The sequence below is a fragment of the Osmia lignaria genome, chromosome 4 (genome assembly GCF_051020975.1).
Source record: "Osmia lignaria lignaria isolate PbOS001 chromosome 4, iyOsmLign1, whole genome shotgun sequence".
NCBI lineage: Eukaryota > Metazoa > Arthropoda > Insecta > Hymenoptera > Megachilidae > Osmia > Osmia lignaria.
The window spans coordinates 11,911,690-11,928,166 of NC_135035.1; the positions used below are offsets into that span (position 1 = coordinate 11,911,690).

The window sequence follows — 16,477 nt, forward strand, 5'->3', positions numbered from 1 at the left end:
CTGTGAATCGAAGGGAAGATCGCGGCTGCGACAGAACCGGGAGCTCTGACATCATCGGTGTCGACAGAACCGATTACCTGTTATCTAAGGAAATAAAGGATCGTCGGGTCTCTTTTTCGTCGAAACGCTTCCAGGAAACCCGTGTTACCGCAATATCGCGGCGAGCACACCCACATCAAAGTGCCGAACACCTATGGCACATCGTGGACCTCGTTGTACGCTTTGCACAACGATAAGATTCCCGTGATACCAGCCAGTTGACCGTATACATCTACCTCTGTGTAGAAGGTCAAGTATCTGTATAGGTGCATATGAAATTTCAATTAAATTTGAATTGTCACTTTATTTATTTTTCAGTGTTACCGTCTCTACAATTTATTTAATAGATCCATGTTAGACATTTTAATGACACTTTCGGGTTTCTCGGGTACTTACTTTAAATAAAGATAAAATTTATCCAGTATTCATTTCTTCTGCATGTACAATAAATGATCACTTCCTCCTTCGGTAATACGCAGAAAGAAGCTATGATTTCATATTATATAAATATTATTGAAATATTTATTTTTAAATCACATTTTGCAATATAGAATGAATAATAATATAAATAGATAACAAATGCAGACGGTAATTTATCAGAATTAGTAATATGTATTTTAAGCTTATGAAATAATTGTAAAATATTTAAAATCATTGTTAAATAAATATAAACTGTCTAAGGAGGATTACACGACCATACCCCACTTCTTAGGGGGATCCTCTTGTAAGCCATCCATTTACTACGTCAAAAAATGACGAGCTTTGAAATGCACTATAATTTTGCAAATTTTCGACTCAATTTTTATTGTAAAAATAAATCTTTGTTTTCTAAACTTTTTATCTCAAAGCGATCTTTACACGTCTGATAACAGCGACTGTATATTGCTCATTTTATTGCTTCGCTGATAATAAAACAACATTTAACGTGTTTCCTGCAATTGTATTGTTGTAGATACGTCATTCCATAAGTTGCAAAATCAAATAAATTTCTTGAATTCGTTTATTAGCAATTTTGATACAAGGTTCTTCATAATTTATAATCCATTATAATTAGCTGCCAATTAAAGTACCAAACCTTCCATAGGATAGATGAAAAGAAAATATCATTTATTCACCTTATTTGTCAAGAAAGTGGATATTTTTAGCATAGCAAAGAAATCTAATGTTGCATAAAACTGGCCCGTCTGCGAACAGCCTCGAACTTATCCTCCTCGGTTGCACCCCCGTTGGAATTTATACGATCCAATATCCGTTGGCACAATATATCACAAACAGTTCCAAGCAGAGGCGGACCAGTGTTGTATGCACGCTCGCGCGCGCGCCGGTGTACACGGCGCACACGTAGAGAAATGACACGCGAACATAAAGCCGCTTTGCGCCGATAGCGGCGCCTTTGATGTGCCTTCATTCCGACTACCTCCGGCATAAAATCGTGAAACACACCGGCTAGATGTCGTACGTCGTGCTGCGTTGGCAATAGTCGCTTACCTCCGACCTTACTTCTCTCTTTCTTCTTCCTCTTCCGTTTTTGTGCGCCGGCATATAAGGGATGCAAGAATATGAGAGATGCTGGGATATAAGAGGTGCAACATGTCCTTCGCCAAAAGATTCTTATTCACCATATCCCTGAAATTTATCATTTTCATCGATAAGTATCTGAAAAGCTTATTTAAAGTCAAATACAAGGAGGTCACGTCGGCTGATCGGTTTTCTTCGAAAAAGTGTAGATTAAATAAAGCGTATAGTACGGTAGCACGGATGCGCGTTCGGTGAATCAGCGAGGTCATGATAAGGGGCGATAAACGAAGTCACCCGATATCGATAGCAAATTTAATGACGAGGGAGTGGTCCCCGATTGAATAGAAGCTGCCGTTCGTAGGAAAGTTTATCGTCGAGCGAATGAAGAAAAAAAACGAGCAATGAAATAAGAGAGGTATCGATCGTAGATGGCGTAATTTCTTTAAGATAAACTTTCGCTGGACGACAAAATGATCCAGTGTTGCAGACACGCTACTCTTCTTAAGAAAAACAAACTCTCTTAATTGGTCCCGGTGTGAAGAGCTCGAGGGACCACGATTTATCGTCCTCTCTTCTCTTGGCTTGGTTCATAGGCTTTCGTAGATGACGAATGAAAGACGAGATGAGGGTGATAACCGGGGTGAAATGGCGAGAAATTTGTAAAAGCAAGAATAATTAATTTATTAACCATTCAATGTTAATTTTAATTTTCATTAACTGGAAGGTTAGTGGAATAAGGATAATGAAGTTGAAAATAAATTTTTTCTCAAGAAAGTAAAAAAATAAAAGTAGAAAATTTCAAGAAATCGATTTCACCTTAAGAAAATATTGAATCTCGATAGCTCACATTTATCTTGAAAAAACAGTGAATTCTATGGAAACACTTTTCTTTCCTGAAAAAATATAGCAAAGATTAGGTGCTACTTGTTTCAATATTCTTGGATATTTGCTTGATATGCTTTGATTTCAAGTGCTTCAGTGTAAGGACTCGTAAGTGTTTCATAGGAGGCTTGTCTTATTGATATGTGTACCTAAATATAGATCATATTACTTATAACTATGTCGGAGTATCAAAGATTATCACTAGAGTATCAAATGCATCAAAGAATTGCATTGCTAAAATTACAAAACATTGTTACAAATGTTCTTTATTGAGATTAAAAATACAATTCTAATAATAAAAAGAAAACTATAATTCTTTTTTTCTATTTAGGTTTTTCTGTTTCTTTTCTTTTTCTTTTAATATTATTTCTTAATGTATGAAATTCTTACAATTTAAGAATTAATAAATATTTAAATCTAATCGCACTAATATTGAATATGGTATGTAGGTCAGTGTCGCAATTGATCCGCCTAGGGCTTAGGCGGTTCCGGGGTTAATCCAGAATAGTGTAAACCCTTCTGTCTCAAGCAGATAGAAAATCTTATGATGGTGACATGTTGCACGTTGTGTTGCGCCCGTGGGTGTTACATACATGACATCGAACGAAGTGGCCACACAGGCATTATCTTCACGAGACCCTGGTCGAAGAGAGCAGAAGCAGTGGGCGTCTGTTCTTGCCATTGAGACTAAGCAGACGATATCGTCAGTAAACGGTTTTCGAAGGAGAAACAGAAGAGGATTCCTTTGACAGCTACTTGGGTGCCGTGTGAAATTCGGGAAAAATTATTAGGTACCCCGTGTTATGGCTTATCTAGCGGGCTTCCAACGTTGCTTCCATCCTTTGGTCATTTGCAGACATTGCTAAAGAAATATACAAGACAGAAATTTAAATAAATTTAATTTATTTTTTGACCTGTTGATTTTTTTATTGCTTTAGGGTTATTTAACCCCTTAAAGCAATCATCCTTTCAGGAACAAACGGTAGCCAAAGTAAGTTAATTTTGAAAACAATTTGAACCCTTCATTTCTGCACAGTGAATTTATTATTACTACTCTGCGAGGGGCAGAATTTTCAATATAACCCCATGAAGTTACTTGGAAGAAGAAAGAAAATTGGTGTCTAGTAGGAGTCTTATGGTTCATTTTCTCGCACGGTGCCCTTCGATTTCAGGGTCCTATCGTAAAGTTTATTAGAGCCCTAATAAACTTTGACTGACCCAATTTTTCCAAGGCAGGTATCGAAGCTATACTGATTGTTTTTCTGGAGGCAGAAAAGTGTGTTGATGTTGATGGAGTTAACGATGCCCTATACGTACATACGTAATTTTTCTTCACATTTTCTTAAAATGCAGCAACAGTTGTTTCTATAAAAGTATTATTGGAGCCAATAATTGTTTGCTGTATTTATGATAATTTTTCAAACCAAATTACCACATTATAAAAATTTTTTCAACTTATCTAATATTTCATCTTCAATCTGCTTTCGTTATCAATATAACATTGAACCGTATAAAATATAATTATTAATTTCAACACTGATACCAAGTAAAAATATCCCTCTAACGATAAGTCAGCAATAAAAAGAAACTTGCAAAAATGAAACATTAACCATTTAGCAAAGCATATCGTTTGGAGGGAATCCATGGGGAATGCGTTCTCCGTGGGGCAACTTTTATTTCCCCTATACAGAAAAGCCGTGGCAATATTTTCAACAGGATGGTAGTTTCGTTGGCAAGGACCTACGGTAGGCTGCTAGGTAGGACGGGTTTTTACTTTATAATCTGCAAACAACGGTTTATGCATTTATGTTTATTATTTTTACAACTCTGTAGTAGAAGTAACGGGCTTCCTAACGAAACTGCTGAATATCGGCCCCTTTTGCTGAGAGATCTGGTTGCCGGCACGAGTGTCAACTATGGTCACTAAATGCTTGTACATATTTGTTTGTATAGTGTGTAGATTTAGACCAGTTTCTATTTTTTTATACAGTGAAGACAGAAATTAAACTAATGAAATCATTTCAAATTGCAATTAAATAAAAATCTAACATTTAATTAATTTTATAAATCAAGTAATTTAAATAAAATTCCTTTATCAAACTTTAACTTCTGGCGAATTTATATATCAACTAATAACTAAAAACAATTCTTGAAATTGTTCTTTATAAATTTTTTTTAATGCAGAATCAGTAGCTACTCGCCTAAGAAACAACAAAAAAAAAACTACCTGGCCGAAACTTTTGACCCAGAGAACAGGAAACTTTCGTCGAAGTAGGGAAAGAGTGTCGTCCACCATTTCCAATTGTCGTTCGGTAATAAAATCATAAAACGTTCGGTATTGCCATCCTAGTAGACCACGGAGATGGCAGAGGCTCGTGCCGCACCCGTTTCCGGTTCACCTCTCCGAAGTCAACGGTTTAAAAACGCAACAAGAGAATTAGAAAAAAGGGGAAGAAGATAGAGAAAGAGAGGAGAGTACAGCGAAGGAGGAAAATGACTAAAGGATTTCCGGAGCGACCTAGACAAATTTGATTTTGCACGGCGAGTCGCGTTGATTTTCATGGAAACTTCGCTGCTAAGACAATATCCAATATTTTACAGGCAAACATCTCTTTCGAAACTTCGCGCTGATGGGAATTCCCCGCTTGTGTGAAACGGTGCCAATCTGTTCACGACACGTACTGATTCCATGGGGATTTACAAGCAGGTAAAGCGTAAGAAGCTCTTCGTAGACGATGAAAAGAGTTTAATGGAAGCTTCTTTTCATTCTGAAGAGGACTTAAACTATTTCTGCACCATGTGGATCACAGATGATCCATAGGATTTAATTAAAAGCACGATTTAGAGCAAGTTAATCGAAAAAGAAAATTTAGCTTTTACTTGTTAGTTAATTCGTTTGTGCACGTATATCCGAGTAATTAGGATTTTTTTTAGAATCCTAGTTACATCAATGTTATTATTTTAACAAAATCATCACCTTTCTCAAAGAATTATTATATAATTGATAATTAAAGGATTGGAAGGGACCCTATCTGCACATTTTTTTGAAGTGGTTTCGAAGGTCAAGCAACAGGAACAAGGAACGTTTTAAGATTGGTTATTTTTTTTTCAAGTTCCCAGCACAGATGTCCTTCACCACAGGAATCGAGTTACGAAAGAAACACGAAAAAAGGAAAAGGATCTCGTACGTTCTTTCTTGAATGGAGTCTGCTTGTCTCCAGATTTCTGTCTGGTGGTAGCGAACCTTGTTCTGTTCAAGTTATTTAAAAAGGGATTGTCACATAATTTATTTGGACCACACATTCGCTATACAGAGCTAAGGATCTCGACCAATAGAATTTGGGAATCGACAAGACGTTGTCCGAGATAAACTTTTCAGTCTACCGTGGAAACGGTAATTAGCTTCGAAAGTTATATTACAAACAGCCTGTCATCCCTTGACGCAGATATTCGAGTGCCTCGAGTGTTTCTTACCCTGAAGAGGAGCTACGAAGGAGGAGAAGAAAAGGAGCGAAACCGTGTGGTTGTGGATTTCACAGTGTGGAGTCACGCCGTCTGCTCTTTTCCCAAAGAATTTTCAAGTTATCATAACAATGGTGCAATCATAATTGTGAAATGGAGGGTAAATTGAATATTCTGCCTTACAACCCTTAGTTACGTTATTGCCCCATCATTTTTTTTAAGGCCCCATAATTTCATGTAATTTCATAGAAATTAAAAACGGGAATTTCGTTCAGAATTGCATCAACTAAGCTGTTTAATATTTTTATGATCAACCATACGCGATGATAAATTAGATTAAATAAAGGTTTGAATGTGCAAGGTTATCCGATCGCTTTATTTGAACGTCCAAAAATAGAAGATTCATAATTTTATCGAAGGTATACGAAACGTGTATCTACCTCATGGCCGATCAGAATTTGCAACATTAAATGTCTGCCTTCGATTATACGTGTAAACGTTGCGATTACAGCCATGTGCTTATCATTATCGGAACCATTGCTTAACGTTATCTTGCTTCTGAGGGAAGCAAAGACACCAAGTTCATAACTGACAATGAGTTAGAAAAAGAATTTGCAACACTCTTTAATAACAATTAACTTTTCGTTGCATTAACTTTCGTAGAATAAAATTTTAAAAGAATACAAAAATTTCATAGTATTAATAAATTTGTAGTACACTGCAATGAGGGGTTGATACATATAAGTGCTGGGTGGAGAGGAGGGTCATATTACTACCCTTTCTTTTACTATCAATACTGGAGCACTGTATACATATATTTATATATCAGTAGATTTAACAATATATGTGTAGAAAAATGAGAAAAGAGTACCTAATGACGGCAATGTACAAAGATGTTTCAGAGATGACGAGAGCACAGCAAGGGGCTGTTGAGGCTAGCAGGGGGATGTGTCTGGCTGATGGAGCTTGAAACTGAATTAACCATCCCTGCCCGAGGCCCGTGATCTCGTCGCAACCTCATCTCAACGACCATTATATTTGTCTTTGTATGCTAAACATTTTGTGAAATTATACGATAGCCAAGTTCCCAAGTATTCTTTGTCCATCTTTTATCTTCTATATTCTTCCGGATTCGTTTAGAAACTTTTTCAATATGAGAATACAAACAAGAACAAAAATTTTAATTAATCATAAATTTCAGTAGACGTTTGACTTAATTTTAATTTCAATTCTTCTTTAAATGGATGCTTTCCTAGTGCCATTACCTATTTTGTTTTATTTCAATGATTCAATTTCTAATTAATCCAATATACTTTTTCAACAGCGATAGAGAAATTATCAACAGATTTTAATCGGTTTGATCAAGGAACAAATTTATTCTTTTATTATTTATAAAAGATGACTGTATCGTACGTGAAGGAGTTAAAGAAACACCCGACGCGACGTGTAAGCAGTGCTGTGAGCATCAAAAGGTTCGTTCTAATCTTGCGAATAGAGAGTTCGTACGTCGGTGTCACGCTGTCTGCACGGTCATAAATTGATAAGCTGGTTTACCACGTATTCTTATCGTACCGCCTACGATATGACGCGTTGATGGTTGTCGGCTTTCGTTTCTTATTCGACCGATATTAATATTAGTAAACTTACTGCGATCCATTGGGGTAACTTGAATTTTTAACCCTTTTAGCAAGGATCTTGTTGGGAAAAAAATTGAGAAATATCGAAAAGACCTAGATAGTACCACGTTATCCGATAGTAAAGTGTTAATGAAAAGAATTCGTTATACCCTTAAAATGAAATAATAATAAAGACAATGCCGTATCTATCCGACGCTAGCCAAGTGTAGTATAACTTGTAAAACATTAAATTTAATTTCAGTAATTTCATATGTAAACCTGAATATTTCTATTTGAGAAGGATCTGCATAGTAAATATACTCGATATAATAAAAATAATCAATTCTGTGCATTCATAATTTCATTATTGCATATTTGTTCTGGAATAAATATCAGTTAAAGTACAACGATGTAAATTATAAAATAAATAGCCGTGTGTCGATACATGCAAAATTATAAAAGCACGACAATGTAATTTCTTTTTCAATAACGCATACAACGTTCGTCGTTGAAAAAATGTATCTCTTCCTCGATTTTTCCAGTACTTTAACCAATTATTGTTGAAACCAATGGTGGTATTTAATGTATGTAAAATTTTTAATTGGTGTTCTCTTCACGGTTCACCATCCGAGGGTTAAAGGTGTACCAATAATACATAATACTATGCATAAGGAACTATTGATAAAAATATAATACAAATTTGAAAGGTGTGCTAGAATTAAAAACTCACCACCCCGATACATTATTAAATTCAATTTAACTCTTTCTCTCTTCAATTCATTCTAAAAATAACCGATTTTATTACTCGCCAAATGACTTACAAAATGAAGGATAGAAGCATTCCTCGTAAGTATTTACATACACTCATGCATACACCTTTGTACCGTTAATCGCATTTCCGCTTAATTAAACTCTAGAATTTCGCGCACCATCTCCATCCGGGGACGCGAAAGCGGCAGCGTGAATCGGGTATCCGGTAAGCGTAATCCTCTCCCGAGCGTTGAGGAAGCCCGAGCCAAAGACGTCCGCGGGTGGTTGAGCGTCGCGACGCCTGGGGCGACGGTGGGGGGGTCACCCTGACCCAGAAGCTCCGCCCCTGTGGAAGTCGAGCCGCCAACCGGCGTGTCCAACGTTCAGGGCACGGTAGGAGGAGCCACCGTGTCCCCTTGGCGCCAGGTATAGCGGCCCTGGAACATCGACGACTGCCTGTTGGCATTTAGTATCGCGCCGACTCTTGAGGTAACGTCGTCTTCTTTTTCGTCTTCCATCATTTCTGTCGCCTCCTTCTTGTGCTGTGGCTCGTCCTTACGCCGGACCCACATGAACATTGTAAATAGTCGACGAACGACAGTCCGCTGGAGCGATACGTTATCCTAGTGACAACGAGGATCTATCGGTCCGAGGATCTTTTCTTGTGATTACCGTCAGTGTTTCCGGAAGGATGGAGACGAAGATGGAACCGTTGACACCCCCGCATACGCCGCCCACTCTGGACAGATCGATACAACAGCATCATCAGATGCAGATCACGTCGCCCAGGTGGATCAGGTCTCAGCAACTAACTGGGAGATTCATGCAGCAGCAACCGACCGGACAAAATGTCGGCTATCAAGCAGCATTCTTGGATAATTGGCTCAGAGGAGCTGCGTTGCTCGCTGTCAGGGGTTGTTGCCCTCAGACACCGTCCACGCATCCTTATCATCATCATAATCATCATCATCATCATCATCATCATCATCAGGGTCATCAGGGACTGCATCCCGCGCTTCCTGTACCGCCTCCTGCCTCCTTTCTTACCAGGAGACTGCCTGGACAGAGGCCCAAGAAACAGTTCATTTGCAAGTTTTGCAATAGGCAGTTCACTAAGAGCTACAATCTGCTGATTCACGAGAGGACGCATACGGATGAACGTCCTTATTCCTGCGACATTTGTGGAAAAGCGTTCAGGAGGCAGGATCATTTGAGAGATCATCGGTGAGTTGGAAAAATAGTGTTTTTAGATGATTCTTGAGGTGTCTTTAAGGAATATTTCTTTCTTGGATCGATTATAAATCGATCAATTAAAGGACACTTGATGTGAGTTAGGATTTAACCCTTTCTCTATATTCACTTTATTTACAATAAGAAAATTTTTAATTTCTTCCAATATATGGAACTATTTCGTTTAAATGGTTAATAGTTATCCCGATTAAAAACAATTTTCTAACTTCGTAATTTCTCGAATAGATAATTCTCTGATTCTGAACGGAATAACATCTGGCAAGTATTACTTATCACCGATGAACTTATCTTAGAGGCTTTTCAAACGAAACTCAAGATCCAATCTTAATGACCCTCCAAATCACCATCAGCGATCTGATCTATACCTAAGAAATTTTTTCTCTTTTTTTTCAGGTATATCCACAGCAAGGAGAAACCTTTCAAATGCAGCGAATGTGGAAAAGGATTTTGTCAGAGCAGGACTCTGGCGGTGCACAAGATTCTCCATATGGAAGAATCGCCGCACAAATGTCCCGTCTGCTCCAGGAGTTTCAATCAAAGGAGCAACCTGAAGACACACCTCCTTACACACACAGACGTGCCGCAGGATTTAAGGATGGAAGCACCGGTCGCTCCGGAATCCAGAATCAACGCTTCCACTACTGTCAGACAGATGGCGGATAGGGTGAGTGGACTGATCCCGATTCAGAGGACCAGCACCACCACCCCTAAGTTAGGTTTCAGTATAGAGGACATTATGAGACGTTGAAGGAGCTTTTTATCCTTTTTAGTAGAGATGTTCTTGTCGTTTTGGGAGTCAGTGTGCTTCATTCGTATTTTATCTTTTCTGTGGATTATAAGGGTCGGACTGATCCTGACATTTTTTGATAATTGTTTTTGAACGAAGCACACTGATTTCGAATGTATTATACGTCACGTTGTAAATATGCTTTCATTTAAATTATTCGACACTTATCCATATAACATGTAAATAGTCGTGTAGATATTTAACTGTAAATAAAATAGTAGATAAACCGATTGATAGGCTGTTTCGCGTAGAATTTTGAGTGTCTCATTAATTTCAATTAATTTTTCTAAATGAAGTTTATTTTATCGTCGTTGAAAGTTAGGGTGGAAATTTCCTTTTGATTTATTCGTTCCTCTTTAACTCAGTTTCCTTCGATTTATATTTTAAAATTAATTTTTGCAATTTACAAAATTTAAACAATTCAACAATTTAGTACAATCATTTTCAATAATAATTTTTCAAGGTTTATTTAATTAAAAAATAAGTAATGTATAAGATGTAATAGAGAAGGAAGTAAAGTTACAAGAGGATTGAGTATCTCTCGCGATAAGCTTAAAACGAAACTCTGAAGAACACCATAAGGTGAATTAACAAGGGGTCAGTGTATCTCCGAAGGCGTCAAAATAATTGGTTACTATGCGTCCGAGACAACGATCTATACCTGAAAGTAGCAAGGTGTTTTCGTCTATCGAAACGTTAAATCGAGTTTCCTGTCCCCTTAGTTTTTCTCTCTCAAAAATTAGGAATTCTCGATCAGATAAGCCAAAGGGACACCTTCTGGTAGTTATCTACGCGCCATCTTTATCCTCACCAGTGACCTGTAAATAGTCCCAAAGATCGTTTCTTTTTTTCGCTCGTTTAATCTAGCCAGGGTCCTGTTGAATCTTCCTGGACCACCCATGTCTCGTACATACACGTATGTAGTTTATACCTGACACTCGTGGAAGTTGTCGATGTGGCTCTTATTTAATAGCCGGAGAAATAGAGTCTCTGGTTATCGTTACTTAAACGCGTTACCATTCTAACGTTTGCATATTTTTTATATATAAATTCTTCCAATTTTTAACTGTTTTACCATCTTTTCACATTTTTACGTTGCTCAAGGGTGTACATGCATCATGGAGTTATCATGTATTAGTCAATTTAAGCTAGACCTGGGACGGATATAATGTAAACAATATAAAATATAAAATGTAACGATGCATAAGTAATTGAAAAGAAGAAAAGTGTAAAATTTTATATTTTATATCATTAAGTACTTATATGGTGTATCTGTCTTTTGAAGTTCTAATCATGTAGAATTAGATCTGGAAGGAGTGAGATAGAGGGTTGAATGTAAAATATGGTAGTATAAAAGTAATTATGCATAAGGTTTTTTTTAGTTTTGAGGAAAGGAGTGTGAAAAGTTGGTTTAGCTGTTAAAGATGGAAAGAATTTACATAAGAAATAATAATGCGGATGTTACACCATTAACTTAAGGCTGTTGTAAATAGAAGGTTTTACGTTAAGGTTGCTCTGAAGATAAAATTGTTTAAAATTAAAAAATTTTTCAATTAAAATAACATTTTATGAAGTTTAATTGGAGCTTAAAAACAAATAGATAAAATTATTTAATTATAGAGATATTGCTTACACCCTTAAATGGCTTTAAGCAATTTTAAATTTTTGTTTCAGAAAATTGATTAGAACACAGAAAGTAAATATTTTAAACAAATTTTCTTATCTCATCTTCAAGGCAGCTCTTGCAATCGAACCGTGTAGATAGGTAGGTAATCACTTTTTACCATCGTTAACAGTTTTTCTTTTTAACTGCGTTTATTTTATTGTGTCTGCGTTTATTTTATGTTTTCGAAAAATGTTTGTCTTCAATCCTCTTTAGCATTTATGGAACATATGAGTGTTTCGATTAAGTAATTAACCTGTATTTGTAATCGAATTGAAGGGTGTGTAAGTGAAGGACGTTGAGCGTGGCAGCGCATAGTTATACCAAAAATCAGAAATAGGAGGATGCTATTGCCCTAGTCTATTATAATGTATATTTAAATATTGTTGTTATTGATTGGAAATAGAAATTAATTAAAACAGAATACTTATTTCCTATTTTTTAATTCTTCCTTTTTTTCTTCTCAATTATAATATCTAAAACAATTTTCACGGTCATAAATTTCGAAACTTTACGTAGAAAAACTGTTTAATCTTCTTGGAATCAATTTTACGAAGGTAAACGACTGAATCGAATCATCCCTCTACAACTTCTTTTCACCATCGTTTATTGTGCACCCTGCTAGAAATTCTCTATTCGTTCAACTATCACGTTTTCCCAACAATAGCTAGCAGTTAACCTGCTTGCCGAGCAGTTAGCCCTGTTTAACTTTAATTAATTCTCGCACCCCTCGGCGACAGTAAAGCATAATGAAGAACCGGGTAAACAGACCGATCTGATCTATATACTTGTACCTTTTCATCAATACTTTGTTACTTGATTTCATCAGTGACTACAAATGCAAAAGACTGGACAGGCCTTTGTTTCTCGAGGGGTCATGAAATGCCTAGCATTTTACAGGTAAATTTTTAAATGTTGAAATTGTTTTTTTTTTTATATTATAGTTCCTAATATTTTGCAAGAATGATTCTTTCTTTTCAGCAATTTCGCAACCGCGATGATTTATTGAATCACGATCATCGAGAGTGCGAAGAATAATTGCAGCCTTCACGATAAGGGTTCGTACAAGAAAGGTTGCTCCAGGGATGCAGGTAGCCGAAGGAAAGAAGAGGAACAGGAGGCAAAAAGAAACGGAAATATTATTTGGACGGAGGTGGATACGAAATGGGAGGAAGAGCCGTTTTGTACCCTTTACCGATGCCTGTAGGGACGATTTAATTACAATAATCACAGCGTTACGGTTCCTGGTATCGTGGTAAGTTCTCCATGAATTGTCCCACGGAGAAGACTAATCGTTTCCCTAAATCGAGGACAGTCTTCTGGCCCAAGACCGCCTCTGAAACAACGGAAGGGTTAAGATTATGGAATTTGGCGTATGAAATGAATGTAGTAGATTTGCAATTCTTATGCAATTCTCATTTTTAAAGACAAATTCTGTCTTCAAAGATAAATGTGTTAATATCAAAACACTTTGTACTGATACATCTGTTAACACATGCAGTGAATAAATTTTTTCGAACATATGCGAGTTTCGCAGGACTTTTGTAATATGACTTTGAAAATCTTTTTACAGATAGTACAGACAACGTTAAATTGATCAGTGCAGATTGACACTAATCTTGTTATGCATGCAGACTCTATTGTGTTTAGATCAACTGATCGCAGAGATGATAAACGCTATTGCAGATCAATGGGCGTTTCCCAAATACAGTCGCAATCTGTCGTGTCATACGTTGCATATATGTTAGTACATATGTAGTTCATATTGTAACACAACTTCATTATGAATCAATTATTCACTGTCATCGAAGAATTTTTTAACTTGCTTTTGCTAATAATACCAACAAGTATTTTATAAAAATATATGAAAAAGAAGCTGTAAATTTGTATTAAAAATATTGATAGCTATGATTATTAGCTTTTGAATAATAATCTTTAGCAAGTAGCCTGAATGTGATTGTCTTTATAGTATGACTGTAAAATAAAATAAAAAATAGTGCACTTCAATTTGGTAACACCAAAAGGGTCATTACATGTTTCTTCTGAACGTCAATTTCGGGGTAGCGATTTTACAGCGAACTCGCAATTGTGGGAGTTGGTACGATGGAATGTCGTGAATGGCCCCCAGGGTTCACCCTTCGTGCCCTAAAACGTTAACCACAGATTTCTTGGCGGATTAGATCGCTCGGTCGGGCGAAGCCTCGAGCTACGATTTGTGGCCAACGGGGAGACGAAGAGGAGTAGCTGCCATGGTACCCTCACAGTTTCTTGCGTGTACCCTCTTATTAGGGCGTGAGTCTTATCTAAGGGTCATAGGGTCTTTGCGACCTCCAAAGTCCCACAGGTACACTAGGGTTCCGGTAGAATTCCAGAAGTCATCGATGACTTCTACGCACAACGCACGTAACTTCCAAATTTTATTCCATATATCAAAACATATCTAAATAAAAAATTTTAGAAATAAATTTTCAAAATATATTATTACAAACAAATATAAAAAAGAATCAAAGTATTAATTCACCTGCTCCCTTTAATTGAACCGCAGACTCATCAATCTAGTGGGACCACCGGAATCATCAGGAAATTAAAGGACAGACCGAAGCAACCTCGATCAAAGGAATCATTCGACCTACTGATGTGACCAGCGTGCGATCGTTTGCCTTTGATTCGCACGAACGATTAAACGCGTAATAATAAATTTCAGGAAAAGGAAGGTGGCCGAGGCGCATTCAGGAAGGCGAGGAACTGCTCCCCGCGAGCTCATGGCCTGTGGTTAGGGCGGTACGCAGCCTCTCTTTTTTGCTGGCCGACGATTAGGTAAACTGGCCCGACTACGGTGCACAGTGTGCCCACATTGTAGAAACACACTCTAGGTCTGCTATTAGTTAGTAGTATAGTTTAAACTCGAGACGCCAGCCGAATGGGACGAACACGTGAAAAAAAGAACGAGAAGTAGGGTCCTCCCTTTTAAACGCCGCTAATTCGCGGCGAAGCCAGGCGCCGGCTCACTTCACTGCACATTTTGTTCGTTTTCTTTTTATTAGAAAAGCGAAATAGGAAATGAAATTGTTTAAAACAAAAGGAAGAACTTTACCGTCTTTCCTGTCAGCGTTTTAATTTTCACTAGTTTGATTTTGTACCCTTATGGGATATTGACAGGTATTTGTAAGTATTATAGGTATTTGGTTTTCCTCCTAGGGAAAATTTGACTAGTTTATTTTTCTGATTTGCTACGGTCGGTAGCGTGGGGCTCTCGTTATCGACGGCGCGTCTGCCGTCATGTAGTTTCTCAACGTCGCCTATGTCACCGTCGAATGCAAACGTTCGTCCATGGCATGGGCTCGAATGTTTCTTCATTGGCGCTTTCGTGTTTCTGGGAAGCTTGATCCGCCTGCTGCTGCCATCTAAGGGCGGGTGCGTTAACAAAAATTCACCTTGCAATTTGCGAACCTTTTATTGATTCTTTGAAATTGTCTTAAATAAAAATGGTACGATATTTTCAATTTTGCTTTCGAAGTATAAAATTACAATATTTATTGAACTTAAATTGTGTATTTATGATAATATTTATTGTTAATTGGCAGAGATTTTAACGCTTGATTGTAACGCCGTTATAATTGTCATTCATTACCATTATATTCGAAGTAATTATTAGTCAAAAAAAGTGTATTTCATTATTTTACTCTAAAATTATAAAATTTAATAAAATATTCTCAATTTTATAATTTAATTAAATTATTTATCAACTTATAATAAATCCTATCTTCTTTACGATTTATGTAACAATCCATCTTCCTTCTGGAACTCAGCAGTGGTACATTCAAAACGAAACCCATGGAGGACTATAAACGCGCGTAAATTCCGCGCGGTCGATGCACGGCAACCGTGGATTATCGGCTCATAATTCATTGAATCCCGAGACAGTGATTGTCAGTTTGCAACGGTGTTACATCCGCTCGAACTCGCTTCGAATCCGCGTAATGGATCATTAGAGGTCGAGCGATAATCAATTTTCAAAGTACTTGCGGCGGCACGGCGCGAGCCAGAAAGAAACTGTTCTTCAGTCCATCCGCCGACGCGTAATTTCAATCCCGTCTGATCGCTGTTCGTAATCCTTGTGAACTTCGTAACACGTCATTTCTTAAGGGATGCAGATGAATCATATTGAATTCTTAAGGGAATTGTTATAAAAAATAATAAAATTCTAATTTGCTAAATTTTCGATTTGCTATCTTAAGTCATTGAAAGTAATATATTTTTTCTAATTATTCAAATATACCTAATTCACACTTTTGCTAATGAATGATCCCTAACCATTCAACGTGTCGAAACGTTCTCCAAAGAAATAAAGAAGTAATCCAGGAACTCTGAAAAAACCATCAATCGTTTACCACCCAATAATCATACCTAAAACGTCATTGAACGTTGTGGATTCCCCAAACGACCGAAAGGGAGCTGATGGTGAGGTTCGAAGGGCAAGGAGCTCGGACAGACGAAGAAATTCCGGTA

At 37.1% G+C, this 16,477-nt stretch overlaps 1 protein-coding gene across 1 annotated transcript; it reads left to right on the forward strand.

Moving 5' to 3' along the window:
* Positions 1-8,717: 8,717 nt before the first annotated feature.
* Positions 8,718-12,382, forward strand: odd (odd skipped). The gene is made up of 2 exons (XM_034322281.2): positions 8,718-9,491; positions 9,912-12,382. The coding sequence occupies exons 1-2, from the start codon at positions 8,959-8,961 to the stop codon at positions 10,264-10,266; spliced, it is 888 nt and encodes a 295-aa protein (XP_034178172.2). The 5' UTR covers positions 8,718-8,958; the 3' UTR covers positions 10,267-12,382.
* The last annotated feature ends 4,095 nt before the right edge of the window (positions 12,383-16,477 follow it).